A 23,975-nucleotide genomic window follows, 5' to 3' on the forward strand; every position below is an offset into this window, starting at 1 on the left:
CAGGACTGAAGAAAGGTATTTAGGACAAATAACAAAACTGATTATTTCTGCAGTTACAGCACCAATAACTAAAAGAGCCACCTTGTCAGAATGGAGCATTACTGCTGCACAAGGTAGCTCTTTTAGTTAAAAACGCCTGGGGGGGGGGGGGGGGGTGACAGGTTCCCTTTAATGTAAAAAAAAAAAAAACCTTACAAATGAAAAGGTACATTTACAGATTATTAAAAGGAGACAAGCCTGTATGTATGACTCAACAAAAGCAGACATTAGAAAACATTGATGCAGTGTCCTACTTACTAGAAAAACAATTTACATGTGCTGTAATGTGTCTGATAAGACCAAGTCATCCCTAAATAATGGCTACATTCACAGGGATGAAACAGCAGAAAAATCATTAGGCCAAATCTGTATTATGCAATTATTATATTTATCAAAACATGGCATAAATCGTGTACTCTTCAACCAAACATTGAAATCCCACACAAAATTAGGCTTGGGTGTCTGATACATGCTGCGTACCGCCCCTTGTCCCTGATAAAAGCTACAATCATTGTAGAATAATTTTTGGAGTCACTTTCAAAGTTATAATTTAGTGCAAAATAGGCAAATTATATATTGCTGCAGCCTATTTATCGAGAAAAAAATGTTCTTGTCCCCAGAAATGAATTCACAGTTTATGTAATAAATGTATATAGCTAGTATTCACATGCAATGGAATCGAGGATTAACATGTAAGCAGAGTCCAATGGCGACTTCGGAAGCTGCATTGTGTACTGAGCCGCCACGGCTGCAGCAGTCACTTTAAGGAGACTTTCAGTACAGGAGGCTGGTGACAGCAGAAGGAAAATAGTGTGATTAAAAGGCATTCAATCCAATGTTATTCTGCCCCGCCTGCCGCCAAGTGGCAATTAAAAAAACCCAGCGTGTGGTATTTGAGAGCTGTGCTAAGCTGAGAAGTGTACAAGATCCCTGTTGGCTTGCTCTCAGTTTGCATCCTGCTCTATAAGGTAGATTATCAAAAGAACCGAATGGAACAGCATATTTAACGCACGCAGTGTCATTGTCACTCTACCAGCTGAAGCACATACAGAATTCCAAGATTGTCAATGGTTACAAAAGTTCTAAAAGAAGAACACGGATGTATTGACTTCAAGTCTGTGCCATTTGTGTAGAAAGTCTGTTTGCAGGTTCCAGTGTCCACATCCCACCACTGTGGAAAAAAAACCGACTTTATAAGTGAAAGCATTCCAATGGCTTTGTTGATAAAACATTGTCTATTGAAGCAGTACAGAGATACAAGGCCGCAAATATATGTGTGATGTCTGCGCTACATCAGCCATCATTACCCGTAGACCTCTAAGTAGTGGTGGGTTTTGTACCAGCAACACAATATGCTACTCAGCTTGGAGCAGTAGGTTCCCCTTACTAGAGTTCATGAAGATTATTTTCATTAAAGCCAAATTAGTGGTCATTTTTTTCTCACTAAATGGCAGTCTGCATCAATTATAAAGGCCCTACTAAATGACTAAAAGCAGGGAACTTGGACTAAGTCAAGAAAGTTCATTGCAAAACTGTAAATACAAGGACTAAACTTCCTGAAACCATAATAGGCCATTACTGCCCAAAAGCACGTGTTGCCTGTCACTAATCAGTCCGAAAAGGAGGCAATATCGGAGCTCGTTAACATGGCTAACCACTCTAGAGCAGTATTTCCCAAACTCCAGTCCTCACGGCCCCCACAAGTCATGTTTTCAGGATTTCCTTTGCATTGCACAAATGGTAAAAGTATCATCAAGGCACCAGGAATTCTCTCACCTGGAAATCCTGAAAACATGACCTATGAGGACTGGAGTGTGGGAAATACGGCTTTAAACACATCAGTTATTGCAGGAAAACATTTTTAGCAAATTTGTGAGAGGTTTATCCAAACAAAGTGATTATTTAAAAACACATTTAAGGAACATAATCAGAACTCTAGATTTTGTTTCAAATGAGCTCCTGTCTTTACGGAGCTCCTTTGAAACGCAGCCTGTGGCCGGGCTTCTTGCACAAATGACCAGACGATCGCATCTTCAAGTCCCCTAAGAAGGGTAACAAGAACAGGAAAAAATATTAAAAAAGAAACTTTAAAAATAAGAAAATAAAAAAACATATAAAATCAAAATATAAAAACAATTAACCCGATCAGTAAACACTGTAAACAGAAAAAAATTCAAGATTGCCAAAATTATGTTTTTTGGTCACTACAATTCCACAGAAAAGGTTGTAACAAGCAATCAATAAGTCACATCTGTCCCAAAATGGTACTAATAAAAATGTCATCTTGCCCCACGAAAAAAAAAGCCATCACAGAGCTCCATCGGCTGAAAAATGAAAATGTTACGGATCTTGGAGAATGGTGACAACCTACAAAAAAATTTTTCTTTGCACACTAAAATAATAATAATAAAAAACTGGACATGCGGGGAATCGCTGTAATAGTACTGATGAGGAGAATCGTATCGCCAGGTAATTTTTACCACAAAATGTACACCGTAGAGACAATTCCCAAAAATAATGCCAGAATTGCGTTTTGTTTTCACACTGCACTGATTTTTTTTTTCTTCTCTTTTTCCAGTACACTATGTGGTAAAATTAATGGTATCCTTAAAAAATACAACTCGCCTGCAAAAAACAAGTCCTCATATGTCAATGTGGACAGAAAAATAGAAAAGTTCTTTCTCTGGGAAAAAAAAAACGAAAACGCAAAAACGGAAATTGGCCATGACGTGAAGAGGTTAAACAAAAATATCTGTGAAACGTTTAGGAATTGCAACCATTTTTCTACAAAGCCTCCTCAAAAGTAATTGGACAAACTAACTTTACCATAAATATAATACTTTGTAGAGAATCCTTTACAGGCAGTGACTGCCCGAAGTCTGGAAGCCAAGGACATCACCGAACGCTGGGTTTCCCCCTTTGTAATGCTTTGCCAGGCCATTACTGCAGCTGACTTCACTTGTTGATTGTTTGTGGGTCTTTCTGCCTTAACCCCATCACAACCTTGCAATTTTCAGTTTTCTCGCTTTTTCCTATCTATCTTCCAACAGCCATAGCTTTTTTTTCCTGTCAATATAGCCGCATGAGGGTTTGTTTTGCGGGATGAGTTGTACTTTTCAATTAAATCATTCATGTTATCATGTGATGCGCTGGAAAGTGGGGAAAAAAATTCTACGTGCATTGAAATTGCAAAAAGGTAAATTCCACAATTGTTGTGGCTGGGCAGTATGAGATAGCAAACATGTATATATTTTTACTTTACCGTAAATACTCGAGTAAAAGCCAAATTTTTCAGCACATTTTTTTGTACTGAAAACTCCCTCCTCAGCTTATACTCGAGTGAGTGTCCCAGAAGATGGAGGGGGAGCGGCAACAGTGGAGCAGTGGGTCACAGAGGCAGGAGCCGGCTGCTGCGGCTAAAGCCTGTGCCCGCTGCTAAAGAGAAATGAATGTTCACTGCGCTGGCAATGAGTATTCATTTCTCTGTAATAGCACGCACAGTGTCAGCCACAGCCGCCGGCTTCCAGCAGCGGCCGGGCGATCATGGGTGACCGCTACTTAAGAGAAATGAATATTCACCTCTCTCCACTCTGATAGGCATGGAGAGAGGTGAATATTCATTTCCTTAAGGTGGACACGTAACCGCAGGGCGGCTGCATCTGACACTGTACGTGCTACCTAATAGCAATGGATACTCACTGCCCTCCACGCACATAGTCCCGGCGTTGAGAGCAGTGAGTATTCTGGCAGCTGTGCTCTGCTTGTAAGCAGCACATGATGTCCTGCCATGCGCTGCTTACAAGCATAAAGCAGCTGCTGGCACCGGAAAAAGACACTGCGAGGAAGCGCAGGAAGGTAAGTAGGATGGTGTTCTTTTATGCTTTTTTTGATGGGAAACATGCATATCAGGATAGGGATGAGGGTGCTATGCATACAATGATAGGGATAAAGAACCATGCATACCAAGATGGGGATGATGGGGCCATGCATACCAGAATAGGGATGAGCAACCAATGATACCAGGACAGGGATGAGGAACCATGCATACCATGATAGGGATGAGGAGGCTGTGCATACCAGGATAGGGATGAGGAGGCTGTGCATACTAGGATAGGGATGAGGAGGCCATGCATACCAGGATAGGGATGAGGAGGCCGTGCATACTAGGATAGGGATGAGGAGGCCATGCATACCAGGATAGGGATGAGCAACCAATGATACCAGGACAGGGATGAGGAACCATGCATACCAGGATAGGGATGAGGAGGCTGTGCATACCAGGATAGGGATGAGGAGGCTGTGCATACCAGGATAGGGATGAGGAGGCTGTGCATACTAGGATAGGGATGAGGAGGCCATGCATACCAGGATAGGGATGAGGAGGCCGTGCATACTAGGATAGGGATGAAGAGGCCATGCATACCAGGATAGGGACGAGGAGGCCGTGCATACCAGGATAAGGATGAGGAGGCCATGCATACCAGGATAGGGATGAGGGGACAATGCATACCTGACATATACTGGAGTCAATAAGTTTTCCCAGTTTTTCGTGGCAAAATGAGGTGCCTTGGCTTATACTCGGGTCGGCTTATACTCGAGTGTATAAGGTAAGTAGTGAAAATTTGGGGGGAAGTTTGTAAAAAAAAACCAACTTTGCTTGTGTCATCATTTTCCAAGACCGATGACTTTAATTTTTTGAGATATGGGACTGAGTGAGGGCTTATATTTCGTGCCCTGAGCTGACATTTTTACTGATACCATTTTGAGGTAGATATGATGTTTTGATCGCCTCTTATTGCAATGTCGCTGCGGGCAAAATAATGTAACTCTGACGTTTCGTTTTTTTTTTCTCGTTACGCCGTTTGGAATATATATATATATATATATATATATATATATATATATATATACACACACATATATATATATATATATATATATATATATATATATATATACACATATATATACACATATATATATACATATACACTCACTGGCCACTTTATTAGGTACACCTGTCCAACTTCTTGTTAACACTTAATTTCTAATCAGCCAATCACATGGCGGCAACTCAGTGCATTTAGGCATGTAGACATGGTCAAGACAATCTCCTGCAGTTCAAACCGAGCATCAGTATGGGGAAGAAAGGTGATTTGAGTGCCTTTGAACGTGGCATGGTTGTTGGTGCCAGAAGGGCTGGTCTGAGTATTTCAAAAACTGCTGATCTACTGGGATTTTCACGCACAACCATCTCTAGGGTTTACAGAGAATGGTCCGAAAAAGAAAAAAAATCCAGTGAGCGGCAGTTCTGTGGGCGGAAATGCCTTGTTGATGCCAGAGGTCAGAGGAGAATGGGCAGACTGGTTCGAGCTGATAGAAAGGCAACAGTGACTCAAATCGCCACCCGTTACAACCAAGGTAGGCCTAAGAGCATCTCTGAACGCACAGTGCGTCGAACTTTGAGGCAGATGGGCTACAGCAGCAGAAGACCACACCGGGTACCACTCCTTTCAGCTAAGAACAGGAAACTGAGGCTACAATTTGTACAAGCTCATCGAAATTGGACAGTAGAAGATTGGAAAAACGTTGCTTGGTCTGATGAGTCTCGATTTCTGCTGCGACATTCGGATGGTAGGGTCAGAATTTGGCGTAAACAACATGAAAGCATGGATCCATCCTGCCTTGTATGGAGCATCTTTGGGATGTGCAGCCGACAAATCTGCGGCAACTGTGTGATGCCATCATGTCAATATGGACCAAAATCTCTGAGGAATGCTTCCAGCACCTTGTTGAATCTATGCCACGAAGAATTGAGGCAGTTCTGAAGGCAAAAGGGGGTCCAACCCGTTACTAGCATGGTGTACCTAATAAAGTGGCCGGTGAGTGTATATACATACAGTCATGGCCAAAAGTATTGACACCCCTGCAACTCTGTCAGATAATACTCAGTTTCTTCCTGAAAATGATTGCAAACACAAATTCTTTGGTATTATTATCTTCATTTAATTTGTCTTAAATGAAAAAACACAAAAGAGAATGAAGCAAAACATTGATCATTTCACACAATTCCAAAAATGGGCCAGACAAAAGTATTGGCACCCTCAGCCTAAGGGTTCATTTCCACTGGCGAGGAAAACGGACGAGTGCAATCCGATAAAAAATCGGATTGCACTCAGACCAATGTTAGTCAATAGGTGTCTTTTCATTTGCGATTTTTTTCTCAGCCGAAATCGGACTGAGAAAAAAATCGCAGCATGCTGCGATTTGCTGCGAGTCTCGGCCGAGACTCGCCAATGCAAGTCAATGGGTGCGAGAAAAAAAAAAAATCGCACAGCACTCGCACCATGCGAGTTCTGTCCGATTTTTACGCACCGGTGTCCTTTGAAAAGCAGGTAATTCAGCGCAGTGTACAGTAAAATCACACTGACAGGTTAGAATAGAGTAGATATATACACATAGAATAGGTATATATACATATATATATATGTCAGTGAGACACCTATATATGTATATTTATATTTAATGCAGCGCAAGATAGCATTAAAGCCGCTAATTCAATTACCGGCTTTTCATTTCTCCTTCCCAAACCCGACATGATATGAGACATGGTTTACATACAGTAAACCATGTCATATCCCCCTTTTTTTGGCATATTCCACACTACTAATGTTAGTAGTGTGCATGTGCAAAATTTTGTCGCTCTAGCTATTAAATTTAAGGGTTAAATCGCGGAAAAAATTGGCGTGGGCTCCCGTGCAATTTTCTCCGCCAGAGTAGTAAAGCCAGTGACTGAGGGCAGATATTAATAGCCAGGAGAGGGTCCATGGTTATTGGCCCCCCCGTGGCTAAAAACATCTGCCCCCAGCCACCCCAGAAAAGGCACATCTGGAAGATGCGCCAATTCTGGCACTTGGCCACTCTCTTCCCACTCCCGTGTAGCGGTGGGATATGGGGTAATGAAGGGTTAATGCCACCTTGCTATTGTAAGGTGACATTAAGCCAGGTTAATAATGGAGAGGCGTCAATTATGACACCTATCCATTATTAATCCAATTGTATGAAAGGGTTAAAAACACACACACACATGATTAAAAAGTATTTTAATGAAATAAACACACAGGTTGTTTTAATATTTTATTGCTCTCTCAATCCATGTGATGACCCTCGCTTGGAAAAATAATAAACCAACAATATACATACCTTCAGATGACCTGTCACGTCCCACGAGGTAATCCATCTGAAGGGGTTAAAATATTTTACAAGCAGGAGCCCTGCTAATGCAGCTGTGCTCGTGCTTGTAAGCCCCAGGGAATGAAGGAAATGTAGGTCAATGACCTATAGTTACCTTCAGTCGTGGTGATGCGCCCCCTGGTGGATGTCCTCATGAACAGCAGCCTGGGAACTTTTTCCCACGCTCGAGGTCATATGAGGACAACCAGCAGGGGGCGCATCACCGCGACTGAAGGTAACTATAGGTCATTGACCTACATTTCCTTCATTCCCCAGGGCTTACGAGCACAGCTGCATTATAGCAGGGCTCCTGCTTGTAAAATATTTTAACCCCTTCAGATGGATTACCTCGTGGGACCTGACAGTACATCAGAGGGTATGTATATTGTTGGTTTATTATTTTTCCAAGCAAGGGTCATCACATGGATTGAGAGAGCAATAAAATATTAAAACAACCTGTGTGTTTATTTCATTAAAATACTTTTTAATCGTGTGTGTTTTTTTAACCATTTCATACAATTGGATTAATAATGGATAGGTGTCATAATTGACGCCTCTCCATTATTAATCTGGCTTAATGTCACCTTACAATAGCAAGGTGGCATTAACCCTTCATTACCCCATATCCCACCGCTACACGGGAGTGGGAAGAGAGTGGCCGAGTGCCAGAATAGGCGCATCTTCCAGATGTGCCTTTTCTGGGGTGGCTGGGGGCAGATGTTTTTAGCCACGGGGGGCCAATAACCATGGACCCTCTCCTGGCTATTAATATCTGCCCTCAGTCACTGGCTTTACCACTCTGGCGGAGAAAATTGCGCGGGAGCCCACGCCAATTTTTTCCGCGATTTAACCCTTAAATTTAATAGCTACAGCGCCGAAATTTTGCACATACACACTACTAACATTAGTAGTATGGAATATGCAAAAAAAAGGGGGATATGAGATGGTTTACTGTATGTAAACCATGTCTCATATCCTGTCGGGTATGGGAAGGAGAAATGAAAAGCCGGCAATTGAATTAGCGGCTTTAATGCTATCTTGCGCTGCATTAAATATAAATATACATATATAGGTGTCTCACTGACATATATATATGTATAACTACACAAGGGAGAACCGGTATAAAGTGCCAATATGCACCAAAAGATTTTTTATTGAAAAAAGTACACATAAAATAAACAAAAACCAAATACAAATGCAAGGTAGCTACTAAGAAGCAGAGACTGCCATGATAAATAGTAAATGCTATAAGTATAAGCATAAACACACCTATGCCTGCTTTTGTATGCTCATACATATGACCCCATAAATTTACATAGTATAAGGGTAACAAGACCCTGTCTGACTGCATAAGGGAAATATGTTAGGGCAAACAGCAGTATGAATCAGCGGCACTTACATTAACCTGGTGTGGATCACAAATGGCGTCCCCGCCGCCCCAACGCACGTTTCGCTTCTTCGTCAGGAGGCGTGTGTTGGGGAGGGGTGAGGTTGTTTATAAAGGACAAAGGGCCAATAGATGAAGAGAACCGCTTAACATAACAAAATAACCAGCTGCCGATATAGGGCAATAGTACAGCGACTTCCGGAACACCTTCGCGCATGCGCAGCCGACCATGCCCCTCATAATGACGCATAAACTTGCGGCCGTGGAACGCAAGCTAACATGGGCCGTCAACCAGACGGCGCATGCGCAAGCGTCCAAATGGCCACTCATACAGGCGTCAGAGAGCATATCAGCCGCGCAAGCGCCGGTTCCAGGAGGCGTACAGATACAAGAAAAAGAAGAAGAGAAAACATCTCTATGCCCTCAGTAAGTACTAGTGTCAGCCGTGTAAAGGAACTCTGAATACAGAGTACTAATCTATTTAATGATAAATATTACTATACATCCATACGAAATATAAATATATATACACAAGTGTCAATTTATACAGATTGGTGTCTTACAATAATGAAAAATACATATTTATAAAATATCCATAGCATATCAGCCGCACAAACGCCGGTTCCAAAATGCACATAGATACAAGGAAAAAGAAAAAACGTTTCTATGCCCTCATTAAGTACTAGTGCCAGCTGTGTACACAAAAACTCTAAACATAAAGTGCTAGTCTGTTTAGTGATACTTATTAATACACATACATATAACATATAAATATATATACAGGTGTCAATAAAAATTGGTGTCATATAATAATAAAGAAATACATATTTATAATATATCTTAAGGCATAACCCACTGTACATAGACAAAGTGCATAGTGCAAACAAACACTGATTAATTATACGATTAAACATAAGAAATGTATACATCATGAGGACTACAAAAACGTGTAGTGAGAACGCATTTTCTACCAATCTGCCTCCTATTTTATCTTGGCTCTTCTTCGGTAAAGAGCTCTGCGAAAAGGAAGGAGTAGTGGCATCACTGGTCTTTTTGTATTGTTTTTGTAGTCCTCATGATGTATACATTTCTTATGTTTAATCGTATAATTAATCAGTGTTTGTTTGCACTATGCACTTTGTCTATGTACAGTGGGTTATGCCTTAAGATATATTATAAATATGTATTTCTTTATTATTATATGACACCAATTTTTATTGACACCTGTATATATATTTATATGTTATATGTATGTGTATTAATAAGTATCACTAAACAGACTAGCACTTTATGTTTAGAGTTTTTGTGTACACAGCTGGCACTAGTACTTAATGAGGGCATAGAAACGTTTTTTCTTTTTCCTTGTATCTATGTGCATTTTGGAACCGGCGTTTGTGCGGCTGATATGCTATGGATATTTTATAAATATGTATTTTTCATTATTGTAAGACACCAATCTGTATAAATTGACACTTGTGTATATATATTTATATTTCGTATGGATGTATAGTAATATTTATCATTAAATAGATTAGTACTCTGTATTCAGAGTTCCTTTACACGGCTGACACTAGTACTTACTGAGGGCATAGAGATGTTTTCTCTTCTTCTTTTTCTTGTATCTGTACGCCTCCTGGAACCGGCGCTTGCGCGGCTGATATGCTCTCTGACGCCTGTATGAGTGGCCATTTGGACGCTTGCGCATGCGCCGTCTGGTTGACGGCCCATGTTAGCTTGCGTTCCACGGCCGCAAGTTTATGCGTCATTATGAGGGGCATGGTCGGCTGCGCATGCGCGAAGGTGTTCCGGAAGTCGCTGTACTATTGCCCTATATCGGCAGCTGGTTATTTTGTAATGTTAAGCGGTTCTCTTCATCTATTGGCCCTTTGTCCTTTATAAACAACCTCACCCCTCCCCAACACACGCCTCCTGACGAAGAAGCGAAACGTGCGTTGGGGCGGCGGGGACGCCATTTGTGATCCACACCAGGTTAATGTAAGTGCCGCTGATTCATACTGCTGTTTGCCCTAACATATTTCCCTTATGCAGTCAGACAGGGTCTTGTTACCCTTATACTATGTAAATTTATGGGGTCATATGTATGAGCATACAAAAGCAGGCATAGGTGTGTTTATGCTTATACTTATAGCATTTACTATTTATCATGGCAGTCTCTGCTTCTTAGTAGCTACCTTGCATTTGTATTTGGTTTTTGTTTATTTTATGTGTACTTTTTTCAATAAAAAATCTTTTGGTGCATATTGGCACTTTATACCGGTTCTCCCTTGTGTAGTTATTAGTATAGTTCGGTTTTTTGTGCCCTCTGAACTTTATATGGGTCTAGTGGTGTAGTTATGACTATTGTTCTGTTTTTTAACAGATTTAAACCCTTTAGAATTGTGATGGATTTGAAGGCTAGAGAACTAGCATGGCTTAATAAAGCCAGTGATATGTTTAAGCAAGGTGCTACTTTGAATTTTAATGATGCTAACTCGGATTTTAAAGAGACCACAAAGAAATATAGAAATCTTGTCCATAAGAAAACTAGATTGTGGTGGACAAAGACATCTATTGACAACTATCTTAAACAGAAGATTGTACCCAGAGGTCTGCGGATCCAATTGTATCCTACATTTCCCTTAGATGATGAGCAGCTAGTGCAGAAATGGGAGGACTCGGCAACAACATGTTCGATATCATTTATGCAAATAATTAATGAAAAAAACAGTAGGATGCTGGAAGAAATAGATACACAGATTAATCAATCTCAGATGTATATGAATCAAAATTTCAAAACAGATATGTTGGAAACCTTTTTCAAAGAATTGGATGGTGATCTGGGGAAGTGGGAGCGTGACATAAGTGCTACTAAATTAAAGAAATACCAAAGAGATGTCACTGACTATGAGACTAAAAAAATTTTTCGTTGGCAAAGAAGGATAGGACAACATGAAAAACCTTTGCCAAGAAACCCTTCAAATTCATCTTTGTCCTCAATGGCTAGTAATCTGTCCTCTAGCTCTGGAACAGAAGTTTCAAACCATAGGACGATGAAAACAAGGTCTGGTGGAAACGGAAGTAACAGAAATTTCTTTCATCCATATCGTAAGAAAAATGACCAATCTAAGGTACTTAATCTATCCACCCACACACTTACGGAGCTGCAAGTAAGTATTTTGGAAAAAGGGTTAACTTTCTCTCCTGGCACCTCTCTAGATGTTTTCACAGCCATAAAAGATGTACACCTCTTTGCGAGGAAGCTGATACTGAAACGATTCCATGAGAAGTCTGACACACAGACCTCACCTACTCAAACTGATGATCAAGAAGTTTTGGCCATATTGGAATCTCTTGCTGAGGGAGATCAGTCTACTTCGGTAAGTAATTTCCCTACATATCTGTATGCAAAGTCAAAAAATTTTCCCAGTTTGAATTCGTGTCCGGCAGTTGAGATTTTTGTAAAACTTGTTACGAACGAAATTGAGAAGCTAGGCAAAATGAATAGGGATTATACCAACAAAAGAACTTTAGCGGCAATTAAGGAGATGCAAACGTGGACAGATGTGTCCTTTAAACCTGCAGATAAGGGCGGTAATCTTGTTATCTGGCCCAATACACTCTATGAAAAGCAGGCCAACAAACTGTTATCGGATAAAAACTGTTATAAAAAATTATCGCTTAACCCTATAGAGAGATATCATGAAGAATTGTCGAATATTGCAACTAGGGCTTTTGAGGATAGTACTATCCCCAAAAAACTGATGGAAGCAATTGTAACAGCTAAGCCCCGTATGCCAACATTCTACTTAATTCCTAAGGTTCACAAGAACAGTACGGATCCCCCCGGGAGACCCATAGTGTCAGGGATCGGGGGCCCCTGTGAGGTTGCGTGTCAAGTTGTAGACTTTTATTTGAAGCCACTTGTGTCATCATTACCATCATATATTAGAGATACTACATCGGCGTTGGGTCACTTTGATGGGCTAGTGCTACAAGAAAATATGATCATGGTGACCGCCGATGTAGAAAGTCTATATACATCAATCAGACACGAAGATGGACTTAAGGCGGCTTCTTGGTTCCTTAGATCAAGTAATCTGGACAGGTCGTTGGTTGATTTTGTCATCATCTTACTTGATTATATATTGAAGCATAATTGCTTCATATTTAATAATCAAGTATACCTCCAGCTCCAAGGAACAGCTATGGGGGCCACCTGTGCCCCCTCTTATGCCAACCTGTTCCTTGGAGCTTGGGAGCGTGAGATTTTTCAGTGTGACCCTCCCAGATATATTGATAAAATACAACACTGGATTCGTTATATTGACGATATCTGGTTTATCTGGGAGGGGTCAGAGAATGAGCTCAAGAGTTTGATGGATGACTTAAACGACAACGACTTGAATATCAGATTAACGTATACGTATGGCCGTCATGTCAACTTCTTGGATGTCGATATTCAGGTGGGTGAAACTGGGATTTTGGAAACGGATGTATACCGAAAACCGACTGCCACAAATTCATTGCTTCACGCACAATCTTCGCATCTTCAGTCAACAATTCGGGGAATCCCTATTGGTCAACACCTTAGGATCAAGAGAATATGTTCCACGGAAGATAAATTTCAAAACCAGGCGAAAGAACTGTATTCTAGGTTCCGAGAAAGAGGATACAGTCATAGAACAATTCGTAAAGGATACCATCGGGCAAGAGATGCTTCCAGGAATGTACTGTTATACAAACCACCAATTCCACAAAGTGGGTCGTCTCAGCAGGTTAGGCTAATCACAACGTATAATAACCAATGGGACCAACTTGCTGCTATTTTCAATAAACATTGGAAGGTGCTAGAGACTGACCCTATCCTACGGAAATTCCTTTCTACGAGACCATTGATTACAGCTAAAAGAAGTAAGAACCTACGGGACTATCTGGTTGAAAGCCACTATGCCCCTAATCCTAGGCAAAGTAATCTTACTGTTCCAGCATACTCACAAGGCTTTTTTCCGTGTGGTCTATGTAAGGCCTGCAGAAATCTCATCAGATGTAAGGAGTTTCCCAATTCTGAGGGGACACGGACTTTTAAGATCTTACATAGACTCACATGCTCATCTTCAGGGGTGGTCTACTTTGCCCAATGTCCCTGTGCAAAAATATATATTGGTATGACCACCAGAGAATTTAAGATCAGGGTAAGAGAGCACATACGGGATATTGATAAATCTAAAGGTATGCAGCATGATGAACCTCTCAAAACCTTGCCTAAACATTTCAGGGACTTCCACAATTCCGACTCTAGCAAACTTATCCTGAGGGCGATTGATCAGGTCTCTATGGGTCAGAGGGGTGGGAATCTATTTAAAAGATTGGCGCAGGTAGAGAGTCGGTGGATTTACCGACTCCAAACGGTAGCCCCCTTTGGCCTTAATGAGAATTTTGGGTTTAGTTCATTTCTCTGAATTAGCATCTTTTTAATGGGTGTTCAGGTGGGAGGGGGTGCTGTATAATCTTATGGGTAATGATTTTAAAATTGCTCTGTTACTAAAGCGTGTTATTTATTTCTAGTTTATCATCGTATATTTCTATTGGTTCCGGATATGGATAACTGTGGCCCAGAATACGTGTAGTGAGAACGCATTTTCTACCAATCTGCCTCCTATTTTATCTTGGCTCTTCTTCGGTAAAGAGCTCTGCGAAAAGGAAGGAGTAGTGGCATCACTGGTCTTTTTGTATTGTTTTTGTAGTCCTCATGATGTATACATTTCTTATGTTTAATCGTATAATTAATCAGTGTTTGTTTGCACTATGCACTTTGTCTATGTACAGTGGGTTATGCCTTAAGATATATTATAAATATGTATTTCTTTATTATTATATGACACCAATTTTTATTGACACCTGTATATATATTTATATGTTATATGTATGTGTATTAATAAGTATCACTAAACAGACTAGCACTTTATGTTTAGAGTTTTTGTGTACACAGCTGGCACTAGTACTTAATGAGGGCATAGAAACGTTTTTTCTTTTTCCTTGTATCTATGTGCATTTTGGAACCGGCGTTTGTGCGGCTGATATGCTATGGATATTTTATAAATATGTATTTTTCATTATTGTAAGACACCAATCTGTATAAATTGACACTTGTGTATATATATTTATATTTCGTATGGATGTATAGTAATATTTATCATTAAATAGATTAGTACTCTGTATTCAGAGTTCCTTTACACGGCTGACACTAGTACTTACTGAGGGCATAGAGATGTTTTCTCTTCTTCTTTTTCTTGTATCTGTACGCCTCCTGGAACCGGCGCTTGCGCGGCTGATATGCTCTCTGACGCCTGTATGAGTGGCCATTTGGACGCTTGCGCATGCGCCGTCTGGTTGACGGCCCATGTTAGCTTGCGTTCCACGGCCGCAAGTTTATGCGTCATTATGAGGGGCATGGTCGGCTGCGCATGCGCGAAGGTGTTCCGGAAGTCGCTGTACTATTGCCCTATATCGGCAGCTGGTTATTTTGTTATGTTAAGCGGTTCTCTTCATCTATTGGCCCTTTGTCCTTTATAAACAACCTCACCCCTCCCCAACACACGCCTCCTGACGAAGAAGCGAAACGTGCGTTGGGGCGGCGGGGACGCCATTTGTGATCCACACCAGGTTAATGTAAGTGCCGCTGATTCATACTGCTGTTTGCCCTAACATATTTCCCTTATGCAGTCAGACAGGGTCTTGTTACCCTTATACTATGTAAATTTATGGGGTCATATGTATGAGCATACAAAAGCAGGCATAGGTGTGTTTATGCTTATACTTATAGCATTTACTATTTATCATGGCAGTCTCTGCTTCTTAGTAGCTACCTTGCATTTGTATTTGGTTTTTGTTTATTTTATGTGTACTTTTTTCAATAAAAAATCTTTTGGTGCATATTGGCACTTTATACCGGTTCTCCCTTGTGTAGTTATTAGTATAGTTCGGTTTTTTGTGCCCTCTGAACTTTATATGGGTCTAGTGGTGTAGTTATATATATATGTATATATACCTACTAGCTATTGAACCCGTTCTACGCCCGGGTGGCGAGCATTTATATTGGAATATGGTCTCCATCCTGGTATGTGCTGCTCCTATCCTGTCATATGCTGCTCCATCCTGCGCCCCCATCCTGTCATGTGCTGCTCCACCGTGTCATGTGCTGCTCCATCCTGCGCCCCCATCCTGTCATGTGCTGCTCCACCGTGTCATGTGCTGCTCCATCCTGCATCCCCATCCTGTCATGTGCTGCTCCACCGTGTCATGTGCTGCTCCATCCTGCGCCCCCATCCTGTCATGTGCTGCTCCACCGTGTCATGTGCTGCTCCATCCTGCGCCCCCATCCTGTCATGTGCTGCTCCACCGTGTCATGTGCTGCTCCATCCTCATCCCCATCCTGTCATGTGCTCCCATCCTGCGCCCCCATCCTATCACGTGCTGCTCCATCCTGCGCCCCCATCAGTGCGGGCGGCTGTGCTGAGTGCGGGCGGCTGTGCTGAGTGCGGGCGGCTGTATGTGGCTGTGCTGAGTGCGGGCGGCTGTATGTGACGTGGCTGTGCTGGGTGCGGGCGGCTGTGCTGGGTGCGGCAGCTGTGGACGGCTGTGCTGGGTGCGGTGGCTGTGCTGGGTGCAGCGGCTGTGCGTGGCTGTGGGAGGCTGTGCTGGGTGCGGCGGCTGTGCGTGGCTGTGGGCGGCTGTGCTGGGTGCGGCGGCTGTGCTGGGTGCGGTGGCTGTGCTGGGTGCGGCGGCTGTCCGTGGCTGTAGGCGGCTGTGCGTGGCTGTGCTGGGTGCGGAGGCTGTGCATGGCTGTGGCGGCTGTGCGTGGCTGTGCTGGGTGCGGCGGCTGTGCTGGGTGCGGCGGCTGTGCTGGGTGCGGCGGCTGTGCTGGGTGCGGCGGCTGTGCTGGGTGCGGCGGCTGTGCTGGGTGCGGCGGCTGTGCTGGGTGCGGCGGCTGTGCTGGGTGCGGCGGCTGTGGGTGGCTGTGCTGGGTGCAGCGGTTGTGCGTGGCTGTGGGCGGCTGTGCTGGGTGCGGCGGCTGTGCTGGGTGCGGCGGCTGTGCGTGGCTGTGGGCGGCTGTGCGTGGCTGTGGGCGGCTGTGCGTGGCTGTGGGCGGCTGTGCTGGGTGCGGCGGCTGTCCGTGGCTGTGGGCGGCTGTGCGTGGCTGTGGGAGGCTGTGCGTGGCTGTAGGCGGCTGTGCATGGCTGTGCTGGGTGCGGCGGATGTGCTGGGTGCGGCGGCTGTGCTGGGTGCGGCGGCTGTGGGTGGCTGTGCTGGGTGCGGCGGCTGTGCGTGGCTGTGGGCGGCTGTGCTGGGTGCGGCGGCTGTGCTGGGTGCGGCGGCTGTGCGTGGCTATGGGTGGCTGTACGTGGCTGTGGGCGGCTGTGCTGGGTGCGGCGGCTGTGCGTGGCTGTGGGCGGCTGTGCTGGGTGCGGTGGCTGTGCGTGGCTGTGGGCGGCTGTGCTGGGTGCGGCGGCTGTGCTGGGTGCGGTGGCTGTGCTGGGTGCGGCGGCTGTCCGTGGCTGTAGGCGGCTGTGCGTGGCTGTGCTGGGTGCGGAGGCTGTGCATGGCTGTGGCGGCTGTGCGTGGCTGTGCTGGGTGCGGCGGCTGTGCTGGGTGCGGCGGCTGTGCTGGGTGCGGCGGCTGTGCTGGGTGCGGCGGCTGTGCTGGGTGCGGCGGCTGTGCCGGGTGCGGCGGCTGTGCTGGGTGCGGCGGCTGTGGGTGGCTGTGCTGGGTGCAGCGGTTGTGCGTGGCTGTGGGCGGCTGTGCTGGGTGCGGCGGCTGTGCGTGGCTGTGGGCGGCTGTGCGTGGCTGTGGGCGGCTGTGCGTGGCTGTGGGCGGCTGTGCTGGGTGCGGCGGCTGTGCTGGGTGCGGCGGCTGTCCGTGGCTGTGGGCGGCTGTGCGTGGCTGTGGGAGGCTGTGCGTGGCTGTAGGCGGCTGTGCATGGCTGTGCTGGGTGCGGCGGATGTGCTGGGTGCGGCGGCTGTGCTGGGTGCGGCGGCTGTGGGTGGCTGTGCTGGGTGCGGCGGCTGTGCGTGGCTGTGGGCTGTGCGTGGCTGTGCTGGGTGCGGCGGCTGTGCTGGGTGCGGCGGCTGTGCGTGGCTATGGGTGGCTGTACGTGGCTGTGGGCGGCTGTGCTGGGTGCAGCGGCTGTGCGTGGCTGTGGTCGGCTGTGCTGGGTGCGGCTGTGCGTGGCTGTGGGCGGCTGTGCGTGGCTGTGCTGGGTGCGGCGGCTGTGGTCGGCTGTGCTGGGTGCGGCGGCTGTGCGTGGCTGTGGGCGGCTGTGCTGGGTGCGGCGGCTGTGCGTGGCTGTGGTCGGCTGTGCTGGGTGCGGCGGCTGTGCGTGGCTATGGGTGGCTGTGGGCAGCTGTGCTGGGTGCGGCGGCTGTGCGTGGCTGTGGGCGCCTGTGCGTGGCTGTGGGCGGCTATGGTCGGCTGTGCTGGGTGCGGCGGCTATGCGTTGCTGTGGGCGGCTGTGCGTGGCTGTGCTGGGCGCGGCGGCTGTGCTGGGTGCGGCCATTTTCTTGGTCCTGCTCCCGGAGTCGGCGCCTGCGCAGTCCGCGCTTTCCGGCGCCATTTTCTTGAAGACACTGCAATGTGTCTTCAAGAAAATGGCGCCGGAAAGCGCGGACTGCGCAGGCGCCGATTCCGGGAGCAGGGGGACAGTCACGGCCCGGAAGCGCGTCGGTGGAACGGGTCAGGTAAGTATACTCACCCTCCGCCTCCTGGCTCGTCCCTGCTTGTCCGGTGGAGATCGCGGTGTGCGTTCAGCGCTTACGCATACCGCGATCTCCTGGGAGCGTCGCTCTGTGCGGTCCAGACTGCGCCGGCGCTTGCGCTTGCGCAGTCTATAGAGGCTTCGGACAGAGTGACGCTCCCAGCGTTATATTATAGATTCTATGTGTATATATCTACTCTATTCTAACCTGTCAGTGTGATTTTACTGTACACAGCACTGATTTGCCGGCTTTTCAAAGGACACCGGTGCGTACAAATCGGACAGTAATACGGATGTCATACGGATGATGCGATTAAAAATCGCATTGCACTCGCATTGCACTCGCATGACACTCGCATGACAATCGCATACGTTACATCCGTTTTTTCGGTCCAGATTACGGACCGATTTGTCTCTCGCCAGTGGAAATGAGCCCTAATACTTGGTTGCACAACCTTTAGCCAAAATAACTGCGACCAACCGCTTCCGGTAACCATCAATGAGTTTCTTACAATGCTCTGCTGGAATTTTAGACCATTCTTCTTTGGCAAACTGCTCCAGGTCCCTGATATTTGAAGGGTGCCTTCTCCAAACTGCCATTTTTAGATCTCTCCACAGGTGTTCTATGGGATTCAGGTCTGGACTCATTGCTGGCCACCTAAGTCTCCAGTGCTTTCTCTCAAACCATTTTCTAGTGCTTTTTGAAGTGTGTTTTGGGTCATTGTCCTGCTGGAAGACCCATGACCTCTGAGGGAGACCCAGCTTTCTCACACTGGGCCCTACATTATGCTGCAAAATTTGTTGGTAGTCTTCAGACTTTATAATGCCATGCACACGGTCAAGCAGTCCAGTGCCAGAGGCAGCAAAGCAACCCCAAAACATCAGGGAACCTCCGCCATGTTTGACTGTAGGGAAACCGTGTTCTTTTCTTTGAATGCCTCTTTTTTTCTCCTGTAAACGCTATGTTAATGCCTTTGCCCAAAAAGCTCTACTTTTGTCTCATCTGACCAGAGAACATTCTTCAAAAACGTTTTAGGCTTTTTCAGGTAAGTTTTGGCAAACTCCAGCAAACTTATGTCTCGGGGTAAGAAGTGGAGTCTTCCTGGGTCTCCTACCATACAGTCCCTTTTCATTCAGACGCCGACGGATAGTACGGGTTGACACTGTTGTACCCTCGGACTGCAGGGCAGCTTGAACTTGTTTGGATGTTAGTCGAGGTTCTTTATCCAACATCCGCACAATCTTGCGTTGAAATCTCTTGTCAATTTTTCTTTTCCGTCCACATCTAGGGAGGTTAGCCACAGTGCCATGGGCTTTAAACTTCTTGATGACACTGCGCACGGTAGACACAGGAACATTCAGGTCTTTGGAGAAGGACTTGTAGCCTTGAGATTGCTCATGCTTCCTCACAATTTGGTTTCTCAAGTCCTCAGACAGTTCTTTGGTCTTCTTTCTTTTCTCCATGCTCAATGTGGTACACACAAGGACACAGGACAGAGGTTGAGTCAATGTTAGTCCATGTCAACTGGCTGCAAGTGTGATTTAGTTATTGCCAACACCTGTTAGGTGCTACAAGTAAGTTACAGGTGCTGTTAATTACACAAATTAGAGAAGCATCACATGATTTTTTTGAACAGTGCCAATACTTTTGTCCACCCCCTTTTTTTATGTTTGGTGTGGAATTATATCCAATTTGGCTTTAGGACAATTCTTTTTGTGATTTTTCACTTAAGACAAATTAAATGAAGATAATAATACCAAAGAATTTGTGTTTGCAATCACTTTCAGGAAGAAACTGAGTATTATCTGATAGAATTGCAGGGGTGTCAATACTGTTGGCCATGACTGTATATATGTGTATATATATATATATATACACACTCACCGGCCACTTTATTAGGTACACCATGCTAGTAACGGGTTGGACCCCCTTTTGCCTTCAGAACTGCCTCAATTCTTCGTGGCATAGATTCAACAAGGTGCTGGAAGCATTCCTCAGAGATTTTGGTCCATATTGACATGATGGCATCACACAGTTGCCGCAGATTTGTCGGCTGCACATCCCAAAGATGCTCCATACAAGGCAGGATGGATCCATGCTTTCATGTTGTTTACGCCAAATTCTGACCCTACCATCCGAATGTCGCAGCAGAAATCGAGACTCATCAGACCAAGCAACGTTTTTCCAATCTTCTACTGTCCAATTTCGATGAGCTTGTACAAATTGTAGCCTCAGTTTCCTGTTCTTAGCTGAAAGGAGTGGTACCCGGTGTGGTCTTCTGCTGCTGTAGCCCATCTGCCTCAAAGTTCGACGCACTGTGCGTTCAGAGATGCTCTTAGGCCTACCTTGGTTGTAACGGGTGGCGATTTGAGTCACTGTTGCCTTTCTATCAGCTCGAACCAGTCTGCCCATTCTCCTCTGACCTCTGGCATCAACAAGGCATTTCCGCCCACAGAACTGCCGCTCACTGGATTTTTTTTCTTTTTCGGACCATTCTCTGTAAACCCTAGAGATGGTTGTGCGTGAAAATCCCAGTAGATCAGCAGTTTCTGAAATACTCAGACCAGCCCTTCTGGCACCAACAACCATGCCACGTTCAAAGGCACTCAAATCACCTTTCTTCCCCATACTGATGCTCGGTTTGAACTGCAGGAGATTGTCTTGACCATGTCTACATGCCTAAATGCACTGAGTTGCCGCCATGTGATTGGCTGATTAGAAATTAAGTGTTAACAAGAAGTTGGACAGGTGTACCTAATAAAGTGGCCGGTGAGTGTGTGTATATATATATATATATATATATATATATATATATATATATATATATATATATATATATATATATATATATATATATATATATTTTTATTTTGATAGACTGGCCTGTTACGGACACAATGATACCAAATACCGTGAGAAAAATAGGATTTTTTTTTTTAATAAAATGGTGGTGCTTCTTATAATCCATGCATCTTACTGCTTACCGGGGTCCCAGGGTCGATGCTGGAGGAGGCAGGAGTGGGGTGATGCTGCAGGCTGGGGATGGAGGGGTGTTCCAATGTGTGGCACGCCGCTTTGGGTGTCCAGCGCTGCGGGGGGCTCTGCCGACATTTTGTGAAAGGCAAAATGTCAGAGCCCCCGAAGTTCCATGGTTTCCAATGCGGTGGACTCCAGGAAAATGGCCGCAGGGGGCAGGGCATGCGCAGATGGAAATCTCGGCGCTGAGATCTCATCTCCCGACATCTTCATCTGTGCATGCGCCGCCCCCCGGTGGCCATTTTCCCCAGAGTCCACAGAACAGGAAACCATTGAACTGCGCGGACTCTGGCCTTTTGCCTTTCACAAAATGTCAGCAGAGCACCACACAGCACCGGAGACACCCGCAGCAGCAACAGACCCCCTCATCCCAGCCTGCAGCAACGGTACTGGTAAGGTATATCGGCATTATAAGACGCACCCCCATTTCCTCCCAAAATTTTGGGGAAAAAAGTGCATCTATTAATCCGAAAAATACGGTATGTGTTTTTTTTCATTATTGTTTTATTTGTAATGGGGCAAAAGGGGGGTGATTTGAACTTTATTTTTATAAACTTTTTTTTCTCACTTTTCAATGTATTTAACCCCTTAAGCCCCAAGGGTGGTTTGCACGTTAATGACCGGGCCAATTTTTACAATTCTGACCACTGTCCATTTATGAGGTTATGACTCTGGAACGCTTCAACGGATCTTGGCGATTCTGACATTGTTTTCTCGTGACATATTGTACTTCATGATAGTGGTAAAATTTCTTTGATATTACCTGCGTTTATTTGTGAAAAAAACAAAATTTGGCGAAAATTTTGAAAATTTCGCAATTTTCCAACTTTGAATTTTTATGCAATTAAATCACAGAGATATGTCACACAAAATACTTAATAAGTAACATTTCCCTCATGTCTACTTTACATCAGCACAATTTTGGAACCAAAATTTTTTTTTGTTAGGGATTTATAAGGGTTAAAAGTTGACCAGCAATTTCTCATTTTTACAACACCATTTTTTTTTTAGGGACCACATCTCATTTGAAGTCATTTTGAGGGGTCTATATGATAGAAAATAACCAAGTGTGACACCATTCTAAAAATTGCACCCCTCAAGGTGCTCAAAACCACATTAAAGAAGTTTATTAACCCTTCACGTGATTCACAGGAATTTTTGGAATGTTTAAATAAAAATGAACATTTAACTTTTTTTCACAAAAAATTTACTTCAGCTCCAATTTGTTTTATTTTACCAAGGGTAACAGGAGAAAAGGACCCCAAAAGTTGTTATACAATTTGTCCTGAGTACGATGATACCCCATATGTGGTGGTAAACCACTGTTTGGGCGCATGGCAGAGCTCGGAAGGAAAGGAGCGCCATTTGACTTTTCAATGCAAAATTGACTGGAATTGAGATGGGACGTCATGTTGCGTTTGGAGTGCCCCTGATGTGCCTAAACATTGAAACCCTCCCACAAATGACACCATTTTGGAAAAGTAGACCCCTTAAGGAACTTATCTAGATGTGTGGTGAGCACTTTGACCCATTAAGTGACTCACAGAAGTTTATAATGTAGAGCCGTAAAAATAAAAAATCATATTTTTTCACAAAAATGATCTTTTCGCCCCCAATTTTTTATTTTCCCAAGGGTAAGAGAAGAAGTTAGACCCCAAAAGTTGTTATACAATTTGTCCTGAGTACGATGATACCCCATATGTGGTGGTAAACCACTGTTTGGGCGCATGGGAGAGCTCGGAAGGGAAGGAGCGCCGTTTGACTTTTCAATGCAAAATTGACAGGAATTGAGATGGGACGCCATGTTGCGTTTGGAGAGCCACTGATGTGCCTAAACATTGAAACCCCCCACAAGTGACACCATTTTGAAAAGTAGACACCCTAAGGAACTCATCTAGATGTGTTGTGAGAGCTTTGAACCCCCAAGTGTTTCACTACAGTTTATAACGCAGAGCCGTGAAAATAACAATAATTTTTTTTTTCCCACAAAAATTATTTTTTAGCCCCCAATTTTGTATTTTTCCAAGGGTAACAGTTGAAATTGGACCCCAAAAGTTGTTGTCCAATTTGTCCTGAGTACGCCGATACCCCATATGTGGGGGGGAACCACCGTTTGAGCGCATGGCAGAGCTCGGAAGGGAAGGAGCGTAATATTTGGAATGCAGACTTAGATGGATTGGTCTGCAGGCATCACATTGCGTTTGCAGAGCCCCTAATGTACCTAAACAGTAGAAACCCCCCACAAGTGACCCCATATTGGAAACTAGACCCCCCAAGGAACTTATCTAGATGTGTTGTGAGAACTTTGAACCCCCAAGTGTTTCACTACAGTTTATAACGCAGAGCCGTGAAAATAAAAAATCTTTTTTTTCCACAAAAATTATTTTTTAGCCCCCAGTTTTGTATTTTCCCAAGGGTAACAGGAGAAATTGGACCCCAAAAGTTGTTGTCCAATGTGTCCTGAGTACGCTGATACCCCATATGTTGGGGTAAACCCCAGTTTGGGCGCACGGGAGAGCTCGGAAGGG

At 44.6% G+C, this 23,975-nt stretch overlaps 1 protein-coding gene across 1 annotated transcript in view; it reads right to left on the reverse strand.

The window, feature by feature from the left end:
* Positions 1-407: 407 nt before the first annotated feature.
* Positions 408-23,975, reverse strand: part of APAF1 (apoptotic peptidase activating factor 1) — a 147,291-nt gene continuing 123,723 nt past the window's right edge. The window contains exon 27 of the mRNA XM_077265565.1: positions 408-1,210. Coding sequence (XP_077121680.1) covers positions 1,064-1,210 — 147 coding nt within the window. The 3' untranslated portion in view covers positions 408-1,063. The remainder of the gene's footprint in view (positions 1,211-23,975) is intronic.

Source organism: Ranitomeya variabilis, chromosome 5, assembly GCF_051348905.1.
Source record: "Ranitomeya variabilis isolate aRanVar5 chromosome 5, aRanVar5.hap1, whole genome shotgun sequence".
Taxonomy (NCBI): domain Eukaryota; kingdom Metazoa; phylum Chordata; class Amphibia; order Anura; family Dendrobatidae; genus Ranitomeya; species Ranitomeya variabilis.